The sequence below is a fragment of the Coregonus lavaretus genome (assembly GCF_964263955.1).
Source record: "Coregonus lavaretus genome assembly, chromosome: 9".
Lineage (NCBI taxonomy): Eukaryota > Metazoa > Chordata > Actinopteri > Salmoniformes > Salmonidae > Coregonus > Coregonus lavaretus.
In genome coordinates, this window is record NC_139996.1 from 38,364,373 (window position 1) to 38,381,813 (window position 17,441).

The following is a 17,441-nucleotide window of genomic DNA, read 5'->3' on the forward strand; positions in this document are numbered from 1 at the left end:
CCTTCCTTCCTTTCTTCACATCCCCAGTCACCAGAGTGGATCCTATTGAAATAGATTACGTACAAATATACAGGAGTGTATGCTGTTGTTTTTTAACATTGTAGGTTGTATTTCATGTAAGGTAAGATTGCAACGTAAGCACCACAGCCATATAGCTACATATATTAAATTTTAGGTTAGATATAGGTTATAATGGAATGTCAGGATATTTTAGAAATATGTGTAGGTCAACAAGTCTAGGAGCCTACTAGTAAAAACGGTATAGTCTGTGTGTCTGTGCTAGCTAGCTGGGTGGCTCTCTAGTCTGTCCTGTACATCCAGGTGGACTAGGAACACAGCACTCCTCTAGCAGCATAGGGGTCATAAAGCATCCGGGAGGATGGGGATGGATGCCTTGCCATCTGTCCATGGGCACTGCCATCCATTCTAATTCCCCTCTGCATAGTGATATAAAGTCATCCAAGAGAATTCAAATTAATAAACCATTAGCAAAACCCTGTGATTATCATTGTTGAATATCAAATATCTGTTAAATAGAGTGTTATGAATTCTATGAACGGTAATGTTGGTGGTGTTGTGGAGTGCACATAAGTAGAGGATTGGATCATGAACATTTCCGGGAAACATGCATTTTGTTTCCAAACTTTAGTTTACAGTACAGCTGCAAAATGTTTCATTTTTTAATTTAGAAGCACCCAACAATGACTGCTTGGCAGTCATCCCAGACTCAGTAAGGAGTAAATCCTACCTTTTACAGTCGGAAGATCAGAGAGAGACAAGAGATTGAGTGTAAATGCCAAACTATTTCATAGGTGGGAATTTAGGGAGGAGGTTTATTTCCAGCCGATAAGCTCGTCAATAATGATACCATAACTCTTAGCCAATACGGTAGGCAACAACAGCGTCTACATCTGGTGAGGCACGGAGCCTCTTATCACGGCTATATAATGAAATGTCAGACTGTGTATGGGATGCCTAATGAAGTCAATTACAAAATGATCTGCTTCTGTAAAGCTATACAGTTTGCCGGGTCATTGTGACAACATGTCAAGACATTTTTCATTCATTTTCTGCTCCTCAAATGGAAAGATTACAGTGCTTTACCTCTCCCTGCTCCATTTATTACCCTGTCTCTGTTGTGTTCGCACCAGCCAGAGGTTATTGTGTGTGTTTGTGTTTGTGTGTGTGTGTGTGTGTGTGTGGATGGGGGGGGGGGGGTTGTCAGTGTTTATCCAGGGTTCATTGTAAGGAAGCCGAAAAACTTTAATGCTTTCTGTTTCTTTGAGAAAAATCTATGTCCAGCAGTATCATACTTTGCTAAGCAGTTAAACACCCTTGTATTCCTCAGACCCTGAAGGACCCTACCCTTGTATTTTCTCAGACCCTGAAGGACCCCACCCTTGTATTTTCTCAGACGCTGAAGGACCCCACCCTTGTATTTTCTCAGACGCTGAAGGACCCCACCCTTGCAGCGAGAAAAGATTTCCAGAGGGAGGCGGAACTATTGACCAACCTGCAGCACGAGCACATTGTCAAGTTCTACGGTGTGTGTGTGGACGGAGACCCCCTCATCATGGTCTTTGAGTACATGAAGCACGGGGACCTCAACAAGTTCCTCAGGTAAACTGTGTCAACTGAATGCACAAGACGTGCTCAGCCCTCAACTAAGTTCTGTAAATGAGTCTTTGGGTGATGTAGCCCATGAGTAATACAAGCTGCCAACTGAGAAATACTTTTCTAATATGTGTTGGTGGAATTTGGAAAGTTTACTCAGCTGAATAAAGTAGAGATGTGTGGGATAAGTAAGACGTGCTCAACTCTTACTAAGTTCTGTATTTGGGTGCTGTAGCCAAGGATTACAAGCTGTCAACTGAGAAACCTAATTTTTTATCATGTGTGTAGTTGGATTTTCTAAGTTTACTCAGCTGAATAAAGCAGAGAAATGTGTGAGATAAGCAAGACGTGCTAAACTCTTACTAACTTCAAAACATTTGTCTTTGGTGTAGCCCATGAGTAATACAAGCTGACAACTGAGAAACAGACTTCAAATATATATGTTTTTGGAATTGTGGAAGTTTACTCAGCTTAATAGAGATGTGTGTGTGTGTGTGTGGGACCATATCCCACTGTTTGCCAATGTCAAACTGTCTATAATGGCAGGTTGACTGCACCCCACTAGTGATGTACTGATCCACATACACTTACCTGCATAATTATCATCAGTAGTAGAGTTAAAGTCATACAATAATCAATTTGGCCAGCAATATAATAGATGTGATCATTTCCAAAGATAAAATAAGTTATTGTCCGTAATTTCCTCATTATTTCTACATACTAGTAAAACCGCCACAACCCTGCAGGTCTTACCGCAAGCATCAGGCTGTAATTAATGGATTGTTTCCCCTCAGAGAAATGTTGTAGCGTATAAGAAACAGGAGGGAAAATACAATGTTGATGTTGTTTTCCACTAGACCTGTCACCCAGTGCCAGCAGCAGCAAATTCCTATTTGCTACACTGTACATTAAGTAGAGATGACCTGTTAGTGTAAAACCACAAAACGCTGTGTGTAACGGCAGACTGCTGACTGACCCTCCACAGACTGGGGAAATTGTGACTCAGATTGCCAATGAGATGGCTGATCTCCTTTATGATTGGATATTATTAAACCTCTGGATCCTCTGCAGTGGCAGGGAACATTGGTGCTCAATAGCAGAGGCAGAGCAGGCAGACTACTTGCTGGTGCCTTTATATATGCAAATGTCTGCATTAATTCATACGGAGAAGCTCTTGTTGGTTTTGCACCCAGTGGCCCTGTACATTAATGACATTGCCAATGTTCCTGTCTCAATTAAAGGTTGAATGAAAATACATCTAATGACCAATCCATTACAACTGAATAACATACTACTGTCATATACTATTCATAGCTATAATAATAATCAATTTCAAAATGTAATATGAAGTAAGTTATGCTGATTGTGTCTTGAGACAAGTTCACTAAGCCTGAGCTCAAGTCCTCCCTCCCTCCCTCCCTCCCTCCCTCCCTTCCCCATCCACAGAGCCCATGGGCCCGATGCTATGATCCTGGTTGACGGACAGCCGCTGCAGACCAATGGGGAGCTGGGCCTGTCTCAGATGCTGCACATTGCCACTCAGATCGCAGCGGGGATGATGTACCTGGCCTCCCAGCACTTTGTGCACCGTGATTTAGCCACTCGGAACTGCCTGGTAGGAAACGGCCTGCTGGTGAAGATTGGTGACTTTGGAATGTCCAGGGACATCTACAGCACGGACTACTACAGGGTAAGCACCTATGTATGTTTTATAGTTAACAAATGATTCCATGTAGTAAATGTATTTGCATGTTTGTTATATGAAGCTATACTGTACATTCATAATCAACTCAATTATGTATTTTTGGTGACCATCCAGTGTTTTTAGAGAACAGGTGGTGTTTTGACACAGTGGCTGTGGACGGTGACCCTGCATTCACCTGCCTCATGATTATGTGTTTGTTTACCTTTACTGATTCCTGCCCTGAACTCTTTACCTTTACTAATGCTCAAATGTACAAGGAGAAGTGATGCATGCTCAATATAATGTATATTTTTGAAGATGTGCCACGTCTAGGGCAGAACCATTCTTGCTGTATTTTGTTTGTAGCAGAAGAAGAATATTTCTTTGACTTCTTTCCAGTGACCAGAATATAGAGCTCTTAGCCGATTTGATAATGGAGTTGCGGAAGCTGTGCTGGCATTACAAAGGGATTATTACTGTGGCACAGGGGATTTTCACTAGATACAGACTGTAATTGCCATTGTGAAAAAGAAGTTACATTTACAGTAAATGTCAAAGAGTCCATTGAGTCTCATCCCACTTAATGTGTTCTGCAGGCTACTTTTCCTTAATGGTACCTTCGCAATAAGCAGCTCAGTAAAATTGGCGGCAGGTAGCCTACTGGTTAGAGCTTTGGGCCAGTAACTGAAATGTTCGAATGCCCGAACTGACAAGGTGAAAAATCTATGGATGTGCCCTTGAGCAAGGCACTTAACTCTAATTTCTAATGGCTGGCTGTGAGTGACCCCACTCTCAGGGGGAGTTGGGACATGCAAAAAAACACATTTCTATTTCACACAGAAATGAGTCCCAACTCCCCCTGAGACACCTTCAGAGAGTGGGGTCATGTGGCTTTTCTCCTTTTAGGTACTAAAACCGGTAAGGTATTGTAAGAAAAGCCAGTGAGAGACTGATTCACCACCAGACTACTACCAGGACTGCTGGACTGCCCCCTGTTGGTCTGTTGGTCTGGCAGCGTCTTTGGGACTTTGCCATTTTAGACCCGGGCATCTCTGCCAGACCAGGCCTGCTGTATGGTCCACTGACAGAGCTGAGAGATTAGGAGGTTGTGACTGCATTGGACACATTCCCTGTTGTTGAGTGATTATAAATTGGGGCGGCTGCCAAGAACATATCTCCCTGACACTGCTGACATATTGACGTCCGCTCCTCTCCTCCAGGAGAACCAAGAAAACTGCCCTCCAGGGATATGACACAGTATGCAAGAGCACAGTGAGCTGGGTTTTCACAGGCAGCATATCTGACAGCCCCCATCTGTATAATGAAAATGATGCCCGGGCTCCCCCAAACCAAATTAGCTTTTGGTTCTTAGTCTGCAGGCAGGCACACAGATCTGACATGGCAGTGTGTTTGTGAACTGAGAAGTATGATATGGCTTCATAGAGCCTGTTGGACACGATACAACAAATAACAAGGCTATGTGAATCTGAAAGGCAACGCAAAGGCAGGCAAACTTGACATGTACAGTACCAGTCAAAAGTCTGGACACACCTACTCATTCAAGGTTTTTTCTTTATTTTTACTATTTTCTACATTGTAGTAACCAAAAAAGTGTTAAACAAATCAAAATATATTTTATATTTGAGATTCTTCAAAGTAGCCACCCTTTGCCTTGATGACAGCTTTGCACACTCTTGGCATTTGCTCAACCAGCTTCATGAGGTAGTCACCTGGACTGCATTTCAATTAACAGGTGTGCCTTGTTAAAAGTTAAGTTGTGGAATTTCTTTCCTTCTTAATGCGTTGTGTTGTGACAAGATAGGGGTGTATACAGAAGATAGCCATATTTGGTAATAGACCAAGTCCATATTATGGTAAGAACAGCTCAAATAAGCAAAGAGAAACGACAGTCCATCATTACTTTAAGGCATGAAGGTCAGTCAATCCTGAAAATTTCAAAAACTTTGAAAGTTTATTCAAGTGCAGTCGCAAAAACCATCAAGCGCTATGATGAAACTGGCTCTCATGAGGACCGCCACAGGAAAGGAAGACCCAGAGTTACCGAGTTAGAGTTTGTTCGAGTTAGAGAAATTGCAGCCCAAATAAATGTTTCACAGAGTTCAAGTAACAGACAAATCTCAACATCAACTGTTCAGAGGAGACTGCGTGAGTCAGGCCTTCATGGTCGAATTGCTGCAAAGAAACCACTACTAAAGGACACCAATAAGAAGAAGAGACTTGCTTGGGCCAAGAAACACGAGCAATGGTCATTAGACCAGTGGAAATGTGTTATTTGGTCTGATGAGTCCAAATTTCAGATTGTTGGTTCCAACCGCCGTGTCTTTGTGAGACGCAGAGTAGGTGAACGGATTATCTCCGCATGTGTGGTTCCCACCTTGAAGCATGGAGGAGGAGGTGTGGTGTGGGGGTGCTTTGCTGGTGACACTGTCTGTGATTTATTTTGAATTCAAGGCACACTTAACCGGCATGGCTACCACAGCATTCTACAGTGATACGCCATCCCATCTGGTTTGCACATAGTGGGACTATCATTTGTTTTTCAACAGGACAAAGCAGCCAACAAGTGCTCAGCATATGTGGGAACTCCTTCAAGACTGTCGGAAAAGCATTCCAGGTGAAGCTGGTTGAGAGAATGCAAGAGTGTGCAAAGCTTTCATCAAGCCAAAGGGTGGCTACTTTGAAGAATCTCAAATATAAAATATATTTTGATTTGTTTAACACTTTTTTGGTTACTACATGATTCCATATGTGTTATTTCATAGTTGTGATGTCTTCACTATTATTCTACATTGTAGAAAATAGTCAAAAGAAAGAAAAGCGCTTGAATGAGTAGGTGTGTCCAAATGTTTGACTGGTACTGTACAGGAATGTACATTGTGGATGTGTAATGCAGCAGTTTGAGAGGCAGCGGACAATGATACAATTATATCACATCATAGAGGGAATGCATTTTCATACAGATCACTGTTTAACTAACTATGCTGGGTGTATAATTCCTTTACACTTCCTCAATAGTCACTGTTGGCAAGCTGCAATGTTAATCCAACAATCCAATGCCATTGTTCCAAATTAGGAACTTTATTATGATTCATCTGCTTTTTGACCATAACAACATACAGTCAGGTCCATAATTATTGGCACCTTTGAAGAGCAAAAGATACTGTATAAAATAGTATCAAAGATCCACCACCATATTTTACTGTAGGTATGAGGTACTTTTCTGCATATGCTTCCGTTTTTTGACACCAAACCCACCACTGGTGTGCGTGGTCAAAGAGCTCTATATTCATGTCATCTGACCATACCACCGGTTCCAATCCAAGTGCCAATACTGCTTATCAAACTCCAGGCGGTGCTATGGTCAGATGACATGAATATAGAGCTCTTTGGCCACACACACCAGTGGTGGGTTTGTCGTCGAAAAACAGAAGCATGCGCAGAAATGTACCTCATACCTACAGTAAAATATGGTGGTGGATCTTTTAGCCTAAACCTGGTTGCCTCTGCCAGGAGGCTAACACTTGGCCACAAGTGGATATTCCAGCAAGACAATAACCCCAAGCACACATCAAAATCCAATAATAAATGGTTAATTGACCACAAAATAAACATTTTGCAATGGCCATCTCAGTCTCCGAACTCTAACCGCAGACGAAGGATATCAAGGATCTGGAAAGATTCTAAATGGAGGAATGGTCTAAGATCCCTCCCAATGTATTCTCCAATCTCATAAAACATTTTTGAAATAAGCTCAGTGTCATTATCCTCGCAAGGGTAGGGTGATGAAGTCCTGAAAACAGGGGTGCCAATCATTTCTTACCCCTATCTGAGAATTGTTTTATTTTCATTCTCTGAGCAATTGTATTAGTATATAATAATACAATTGTCTTTTGTTTTAGCATACAATATAGCTCAGTATTGGTATAATTTATTTTATACAGTCTTTTTTGTTAATCTTTATCAAGGTTGCCAATAATTATGAACAAGACTGTATATGGAGGGACAGTATTGAAATGTATTGACGGTTGCTTCAATCAATGTATATGTTATCGTCAGTCTATGAGTATAGAAATTAGCTATACTTTAATTTCTCTCTATATGCTAATTGTGCTATGCTTTTAAATTGTGTTGGTGTTTTTGTCATCACCCTGACAGTTTTAATTCCGCTACAAGGGAAGCCCACACTCTGATTTATATGCTTCCATGGTCCACTGTTCAACCCCAGACTGAATTGAGGGTGGTGCTTGCCAGGGAGAAGCCATTAAGATTGATTGAAATTCAATCAATTAATGTAATCTCCCAACATACACACACACACACATAAACAAGTTAACAAATACTCTGACTCAGAGAACCAGATCCAGTCTCCCAAGACAGACAGGGCTAGCATAACAAACACAAATCTGTCTTGCAGATACAGGTAACGGCCAAAATAAAGAAAACACCAACATAAAGTGTCTTAATAGGGTGTTGGGCCACCACGAGCCAGAACAGCTTCAATGCACCTTGGCATAGATTCTACAAGTGTCTGGAACTCTATCGGAGGGATGTGAAGCCATTCTTCCACGAGAAATTCCATAATTTGGTGTTTTGTTGATGGTGGTGGAAAGTTCTATCTCAGGCGCCGCTCCAGAATCTCCCATAAGTGTTCAATTGGGTTGAGATCTGGTGACTGAGACGGCCATGGCATATGGTTGACATTAGTTTTATTTTCATGCTCATCAAACCATTCAGTGACCACTCGTGCCCTGTGGATGGGGGCGTTGTCATCCTATAGGGGCATAGCCACAGTAGCCAAAATAATGGCCTGCCCAGCATTTCTATACATGACCATAACCATGATGGGATGTTAATTGCTTAATTAACTCAGGAAACACACTTGTGTGGAAGCACCTGCTATACTTTGTAGCCCTCATTTACTCAAGTGTTTCCATTATTTTGGCAGTTAGCTGTACATCCTATGAATCTTGCAAATATCATAGAACCGTGTTAAGTCTTCAAAACGGTGTGTGAATTTAGATCATCCTCCTGTTCTACTCTGTTTTGGACACCAGCCTGCATTCTGGGGTGGTGTACCATGTAGCGCCAACAACATTGGTCTGGTGAGGAACAATCTGTCCACATAAAGAAGTCAATAGTCAGGGGTCCAGCAGAATGGGAAGGGTGTCAGGTCATTGCAGCAGGGAAACCAATTCACTTCTGAGTCCCTTACCAATATACTACGAAGGAGATGTCTTAGGGACTTCCCATGACATTCTGACCTGTTCCCTGTCAAGTATTGATTATGAGGTAGGGCTGGGTTTGAATCAGGAGATGGGATAGTAGGGTAGAGCTATGACAAAGGTGAGGTTTCGAGGTAAGACCATTTAAGTTGATTTTACAGTGAATATTAGGGTTGTAGTGTGGATTGCATGATAGACAAATACCCCTTTCCCTAATGGGCCAGGAATGCATTACAACTGTTAGAACTCCATTGGCTTAACATGATACTATTGCACACATTTGAAATCTGCATCCGCCTTATTTATAATAAGCTATGGGTTATTTATATGATTGAACATGAAAACATTAGATTTTTGAAACAGCCTGCACCTTTTTTTCTCTTTTCAGCTTGGAAGAAGATCACTAGAGTGTGATAGTGTCGTTTAGGGTTACATATTCACACAGGCTTTATGGGACGTGGTCCAGCAGACATTTTACCATAATCTCATTAATAAACCGTCATAAATCTTAAAAAAGGAGAGCAGGCGGACGAGGAGGAGGAGAAGGAGGAGAAGGAGGAGGGGGAGAAGGAAGGGGTGAGTATATTGAAGACGTTGTAAAACGGAACAACTTATTGTAATGTTCAGCGGGCCAAATTTAACAAAGAAAAACCAACGATACATAATCACCAGAACAGAAACTGATGCTATAATATACTGTTATTATAGATGGCAAACATGGTAGACTGATCCTTTGTAGCTACAGTATCAATAATGTGGGAATGTAATGTAATGTTAACTTCTTTGAATTCACATGCTCAGTCAATACCTTGACCCATAGTGAGCTCAGTGCTAATGAGCTCTATAATTAATATGCAGCTACCACTTAAGAGTTGAAAGTAATAATAATCCAACATCCACTATTGAAATGTCACTCTTGTTCAACTCTTCCACAGATATGATTAACACAGTGCAATTGACATGAATTGGAAACAGATTTAGAAAAAATCCTGTTGAGTTAAAGAGGAGGGCACAGATGATTAATGCCTCATTGTTTTAATCGTATAATATCTGGCAGTCAGACAGCCAGTGGGAAGGGAATGCTGAGGGGAAGACTTCATTTATGTTGCTGCATGGCTTGAAGCTGTCAAACTTCTTTAATGGATCCTTTTTCCTTCCCTCTCTTGGCTCCATCTTCTCTTCCTCCTCCCAGCTGAGCCTCATTGACTCTTCTTCATCTTCTGTGTTACAGGGCTGTGTAGGTTTCCCTTCTTCTCAAATATTTTAAGTTTAAAATAAATAAATAAAAGAAAGAAACTAGAAAAGACCATCTAGAAGTATTCAAAGTGTGTCTGCTGCATGCCTTTCGGTGAATATGTAATAAAAAAGAAGTAAAAAATATTACAGTTTCTTTCACAATAGTTTTCTTTTTTTTCTTTTTCAGTTGTGATTTAACCTTCAAATCCCTTTGAGCCGTTAGTCCAGGTCTATAACACTGTGTGCTGACATCTGTTGTTCTCTCTCTCTCTCTCTCTCTCTCTCTCTCTCTCTCTCACACACACTCTCTCGCGCACTCTCTCTCTCTCTCTCTCTCTGCCAGGTGGGGGGCCACACCATGCTGCCCATCCGCTGGATGCCCCCTGAGAGCATCATGTACAGGAAGTTCACCACAGAGAGCGACGTGTGGAGCTTTGGTGTGATCCTCTGGGAGATCTTCACCTACGGGAAGCAGCCATGGTTTCAACTGGCCAACAATGAGGTATTGTAACTGCATGGACAGATTGGTTCAACTCACATTTCAGTGGTTTATATGGAATACAGTATGCCTGTATTTTGGGTTTGGGAATGTAATCCGATATGAAGTCTGTTGTCAGAACTCATGGGCCAAATTTAGAGATAGTTCCTGTTCCGTTGGTCAAGCACACCCATCTTCGTATTCTGCTATGTTTTCTGTAATACATTGATGATAATAAGCAACATAACCACATAATGCAGTAATGTGTATTCAGCAGTTGTTGTCTTGACCAAGACTACCATCCAGTACATTCACACTCATACTAACTATGACCAGTGAATCATAGCGCTCTTACTAATCCCTAAAATGGAGCAGTGTGAGAGAGGTTAATTGGCCTATTCTAAGAGTGGCCTTTGGGCTCAATATTGGACCAGAAGAGAATTCAATTAAGACATCAATCAGGGATGGGCAACTGGCGGCCCACGTCCCCCCTTTTGAAGACCCTCGGTTCAATTTCCCCACAAAAAGTTGTTTAGAAACTCAGTTGGGGTCTCAACTTACTTTTGCGAGTTACAATAGTAGAATACACATTGTGCAATTTCAAAATTTGGTTGTGCATCAGCCGTTTTTCTCTTGTTATGTCAGTTACTAGGCAGGTTTCCATTGACCCAGGTTTATTCGACAAAAGCAATGTGGCAAAAAAAATCTTTGCGACATATGTAATGGAAACGGCAGATATAGGAGATATTTTCTAAAGATCTACAACATTTTTATCTGTTCGACAGGGGTGGATTTTTCTTTTGTCTAACTTTCTTTATTGCGACAAATGATGATGGAAACAGTGTTTTTCTAATAAATTATGATTGCCAAATACTTTTGAAGGTACGCAGGACACGTGATGGCATCATGTAACTATAAGCTCCACTCCACATTTTATTCTAAATGCCTACTGCTTGCAAAATCATAATAAAATAAAATAAATGTTTCTTTGTAGGATAAGGATTGTCCTGACTTTCAAGAATCCCTGAATTGCTTCGCCTTTTTTTATGGTTGGCTCGCAGGTTTCACCATCCAATTATTTCAGATCTACAGGAGTGCAATTTTCACCATGGCACGGACATTGGCGATACGTTGATCGGCACATGAGAATTGTTAGAATATGGAAAATATTAGTCAATTATTGCATTCTATTCATGCTGGCTTTCGTGGGCTACCTAAAACATGAAACGGATAGGTGGGAGGGCATACAGGCTGTCGACAATGTATTAATGCGCAATTTGCCTATTATGGGTAATGGAAACACTTCAACCACTAGATTTCTATTTGACACTGTAGGTAAAAAAAAAAAAAAAAGGTAGGTGTGACGTCATTATGTCCAGCAGGTTTTTATCGACACAAGATGGTTAAATGGAAATGCACGCTTGCAGGCAATTGCTACATCTGTTTTCTATGCAAACTTTCTAAATGACGACAAAAAAACACTGGACAAGTTAATGGAAACATAACTACTGATAGGCACTCAATTGGCCAATGTCAGCAAAAAATAATTTGATTAGTAAATTAGTCTAGCGGCCAGCTACCTGAACTTAGTAATCATGGTCGAATTACCGGCTGGGGGGCCACCATTGATTTTGTTAGTCAGTCTCACTCAGATACAGTGGGGGAAAAAAGTATTTAGTCAGCCACCAATTGTGCAAGTTCTCCCACTTAAAAAGATGAGAGAGGCCTGTAATTTTCATCATAGGTACACGTCAACTATGACAGACAAAATGAGAAAAAAAATTCCAGAAAATCACATTGTAGGATTTTTAATGAATTTATTTGCAAATTATGGTGGAAAATAAGTATTTGGTCAATAACAAACGTTTCTCAATACTTTGTTATATACCCTTTGTTGGCAATGACACAGGTCAAACGTTTTCTGTAAGTCTTCACAAGGTTTTCACACACTGTTGCTGGTATTTTGGCCCAGTCCTCCATGCAGATCTCCTCTAGAGCAGTGATGTTTTGGGGCTGTCGCTGGGCAACACAGACTTTCAACTCCCTCCAAAGATTTTCTATGGGGTTGAGATCTGGAGACTGGCTAGGCCACTCCAGGACCTTGAAATGCTTCTTACGAAGCCACTCCTTCATTGCCCGGGCGGTGTGTTTGGGATCATTGTCATGCTGAAAGACACAGCCACGTTTCATCTTCAATGCCCTTGCTGATGGAAGGAGGTTTTCACTCAAAATCTCACGATACATGGCCCCATTCATTCTTTCCTTTACACGGATCAGTCGACATGGTCCCTTTGCAGAAAAACTGCCCCAAAGCATGATGTTTCCACCCCCATGCTTCACAGTAGGTATGGTGTTCTTTGTCCTCCAAACACGACGAGTTGAGTTTTTACCAAAAAGTTCTATTTTGGTTTCATCTGACCATATGACATTCTCCCAATCCACTTCTGGATCATCCAAATGCACTCTAGCAAACTTCAGACGGGCCTGGACATGTACTGGCTTAAGCAGGGGGACACGTCTGGCACAGCAGGATTTGAGTCCCTGGCGGCGTAGTGTGTTACTGATGGTAGGCTTTGTTACTTTGGTCCCAGCTCTCTGCGGGTCATTCACTAGGTCCCCCCGTGTGGTTCTGGGATTTTTGCTCACCGTTCTTGTGATCATTTTGACCCCACGGGGTGAGATCTTGCGTGGAGCCCCAGATCAAGGGAGATTATCAGTGGTCTTGTATGTCTTCCATTTCCTAATAATTGCTCCCACAGTTGATTTCTTCAAACCAAGCTGCTTACCTATTGCAGATTCAGTCTTCCCAGCCTGGTGCAGGTCTACAATTTTGTTTCTGGTGTCCTTTGACAGCTCTTTGGTCTTGGCCATAGTGGAGTTTGGAGTGTGACTGTTTGAGGTTGTGGACAGGTGTCTTTTATACTGATAACAAGTTCAAACAGGTGCCATTAATACAGGTAACGAGTGGAGAACAGAGGAGCCTCTTAAAGAAGAAGTTACAGGTCTGTGAGAGCCAGAAATCTTGCTTGTTTGTAGGTGACCAAATACTTATTTTCCACCATAATTTGCTAATAAATTCATTAAAAATCCTACAATGTGATTTTCTGGATTGTTCTTTCTCAATTTGTCTGTCATAGTTGACGTGTACCTATGATGAAAATTACAGGCCTCTCTCATCTTTTTAAGTGGGAGAACTTGCACAATTGGTGGCTGACTAAATACTTTTTTTCCCCACTGTATCATATTAAAAACTGTAAACATTTCTCTCCACCCCATGGCAAAATGAGTAGAATAGCATGAAATTAGTTATAAAATTGCAAAATCTTCTCTCCGCCCCATGGCAACATATGTACAATTGCAGCAAACTTGCTTTAAAACTGCAACATTTCCTCTCTGCCCCATGGCAACATATGTACAATTGCAGCAAACTTGCTTTAAAACTGCAACATTTCCTCTACGCCCCATGGTGAACTTAACTCTAAAATGTACAAAAATTATCTCCACTGTCAATAGTTGGGCTGCTAAAATGTTTTGCTCTCTTGTCATCCAAAGATGACAAGAGAGCAGCACCTACTGTGAGCTGAGAGTGTTGAAATCAAATAATTCCCAGTATCATCTCCCACTTACACACAAACACACACATGCCTTTCAGCCACCATAAATCACACTGAAAAAATAAGGGGTAATAAGAGGTGAGCAGCCATTTTGTTGCAGGTCCTCTATATACAATACATGGCAATAATGATAATGTGCAGTCACTGTGCCACTGATCTTCCTCTCAAGCATAAAGACATCACACTGTAGACATTGACAGAAGCTCTGAAGTACTATACTAATTTACTGTACTGCAGCGACTTTGGTGAAATAGTGGGTTGCAATACACAATGTAGACCACCAAACCTAAAAAGGCATGATAATTAAAATGTCAGAACAACACTGCTTGGGGTTCCAGACAAACTTCAGCATATACAGTTTGACAGGGCCATTGTTTATCAAATTAATATATTTACGGCAGATTTCAGCTTTTCTAACTTGTCTCATTACGTTGAGACCTGAAAAGCAGCATTATAAATCAATGCTGAGGCCAGCCATAGGTAGAGGAACAACAAGATCTCCCATGCCAGAAGTCTTTTATAAATATGAATAATGTGGAGGTGCTGTGAATGTAAATGTGACAGGGCTGGGCTGGGCTGCAGTCTGGGGGGCTGTGGTGACTCACTGACTGAACGCCTGTGGAAAGAGCTCCTAGCATTCGGGCTGCAGTTGTACACACAGCGTATCACGCTGACAACAACACTGTCACGATCGTCGGGAACAGAGGACCAATGCGCAGCGTTATTTGCGAACATATTTATTAGTGAGTTACTGAACAAAACGATAACGTGACGTCCTTAGACAAACACAACCTACTTGGAACAAGATCCCACAAACACTGAGGGAAAACTGGCTGCTTAAGTATGGTTCTCAATCAGAGACAACAAGCAACAGCTGATACACGTTGCCTCTGATTGAGAACCACACTGGCCAACATAGAAATACAACATACTAGAACAGAAACACATGAAAACTCACACCCTACGCTCAACATACTAGAGTCCCCAGAGCCAGGGCGTGACAGTACCCCCCCCCAAAGGCGCGGACTCCGACCGCGCCAACCAAACACCACAGGGGAGGGACCGGGTGGGCACTCCGCCTTGGCGGCGGATCCGGCTCCGGGCATGATCCCCACTCCCTCTCTAACCCCCCAAAGTACCCCTGGTCCGGTCTGGCCCTGCTGGCCGGAGCTGGACTGAACACTGGTGGAGCGGATTGCTCTAGCTCCGGCGTGGAGCAGCTGACCGGTACCGGACCAGGCACCGGTGGAACAGGCACGGGTTGTGCCGGACTGACGACGCACACCACTGGCTTGGTGTGGGGAGCAGGAACGGGCCGAGCCGGGCTGGCGACGTGCACCATAGGCTTGGTGCGGGGAGCAGGAGCGGGCCGGACCGGGCTGACGAAGCGCACCACTGACTTGGTGCAGAGAGCAGGAATGGACCGGGCCGGGCTGACGAAGCGCACCATAGGCTTGGTGCGGGGAGCAGGAACGGGCCGGGCCGGGCTGGCGACGCGCACCATAGGCTTGGTGCGGGGAGCAGGAACAGGCCGGGCCGGGCTGGCGACGCGCACCATAGGCTCGGTGCGGGGAGCAGGAACAGGCCGGGCCGGGCTGGCGACGCACACCATAAGCTTGGTGCGGGGAGCAGGAACGGGCCGGACCGGGCTGGCGACGCGCACCACAGACCTGGCGCGGGGAGCAGGAACAGGCCGGGCCGGGCTGGCGACGCGCACCATAGGCTTGGTGCGGGGAGCAGGAACAGGCCGGGCAGGGCTGGCGACGCGCACCATAGGCTTGGTGCGGGGAGCAGGAACAGGCCGGGCCGGGCTGACGACACGTACCACAGGCTCGATGCGAGGAACAGGAACAGGCCGGACCGTACTGGGGACACACACCACTGGCCCTACGCAGGGATCAGGAACGGGCCGGACCGGACTGGTAACACACCCCAGTACCTCTCGCCGTGCCTCTACACTCTCCCTCTCCTCTGTGACCAGTGGACCCCTTAACCTGGCGGCCTCCTCTGCAAACCCGCTGGACCGCTCCATCGCGGCCTCCTGCTGCCCCGTCGTCCACGGCGTGAGCCCCCCCCTAAAACATTTCTGGGGGTCTCTCCTCCCCATGGGCCAGGCCTCTATAGTTCTCGCCCAACTCTCGCTCTTCTGCATCCAACTCCAGCCTCTCTCCTCCTCACATGGCTTGACCCAGTCGAGACTCTTCCTCCACTGCTCCCAAGTCCACCCTCTCTGCTCTTCACTAGGCTTGACCCAGTCGAGGTTGCCACGGAGATCCGCTAGCAATTCCCCTGGCGATGGCTCCTGGACACGCTGCTTGGTCCAGTCTTGGTGGGATCTTCTGTCACGATCGTCGGGAACAGAGGACCAATGCGCAGCGTTATTTGCGAACATATTTATTAGTGAGTTACTGAACAAAACGATAACGTGACGTCCTTAGACAAACACAACCTACTTGGAACAAGATCCCACAAACACTGAGGGAAAACTGGCTGCTTAAGTATGGTTCTCAATCAGAGACAACAAGCAACAGCTGATACACGTTGCCTCTGATTGAGAACCACACTGGCCAACATAGAAATACAACATACTAGAACAGAAGCACATGAAATTTCACACCCTGGCTCAACATACTAGAGTCCCCAGAGCCAGGGCGTGACAAACACAGCCTCTCACTGTTCCTAAAATAGACACAGACAGCACAACAAAGTTATCCAAATCACCTGGAGTTTAATTGTTTAACCCTAGATTTAATATACCTATACCTGACAAGTATGTGTGGTTTAGGTAAATTTTCCATCCATTGTGATTGCGCCCACCCTTGACTGTCCCATTGGTTTCCTGCATGTGGGCGCAGCTGCAGGAACGCACCCCCCCCCCCTCGAGCACGCCATCTTCATGCTTGTGCGACATGTTTGATATTCTGAATTTCCCTTGATTGTCTATGCGATAAAAATGTGGGTCAAAGGGTTTTTTCGTTTAGGCTATGCCATCATTGTAGTATAATTAATATGCAATGTTTTAGGTAAAAATGGGTAATATGTTGATGCGTTGGATAGCAGATGTAACAGATATACCAGCCACCCCACCCTTCTCTTTATCAAAGCTGTGAAGAAGTGATGTAATAAATAAACAGACAGATGCCCCCACCGTCATTAACAGAACTGTGAGAAAGCAGTGTTCGGCAGGACACTGTCTACCAGAGTCCTAGCTAGCTAACTACCAGTGTTGCCCCCGCCTTCTGCCTGTGTACCAGAGTCCGAGTTAGCTAACTAGCACACAGTGTCTTTCTCCCCCGCCTGCCGAGCACCTGCCCTCGCCGTAGTTAACAGAACTGCGGGAAAGCAGTACTCGTCGGGTGGGGGCGAAGGACACTGTCTACCGGTGTCCTAGCTAGCTAGCAGTCTTCTTCTTCTTCTTCTTCCTTCTTCTTCAAATTCCTTCTTCCTTCTTCTTCTAATGCATTCTTCTTCATTTTCTTCTTCTTCTTCTTCTTCTTCTTCTTCTAATTCCTTCTTCTTCTTCTAATTAATTCTTCTTCGGTTATCAGGGGTTTGCATTCAACGTTACTGGA

At 43.7% G+C, this 17,441-nt stretch overlaps 1 protein-coding gene across 1 annotated transcript in view; it reads left to right on the plus strand.

The window, feature by feature from the left end:
• LOC311134779 (NT-3 growth factor receptor-like) overlaps positions 1-17,441 on the plus strand; it is a gene marked incomplete at both ends in the record, with an annotated part of 273,109 nt that overhangs the window by 251,065 nt on the left and 4,603 nt on the right. The window contains 3 exons of the mRNA XM_084168563.1: positions 1,448-1,620; positions 3,061-3,304; positions 10,121-10,279. Of these exons, the coding sequence (XP_084024689.1) occupies positions 1,448-1,620; positions 3,061-3,304; positions 10,121-10,279 (576 nt within the window). The remainder of the gene's footprint in view (positions 1-1,447; positions 1,621-3,060; positions 3,305-10,120; positions 10,280-17,441) is intronic.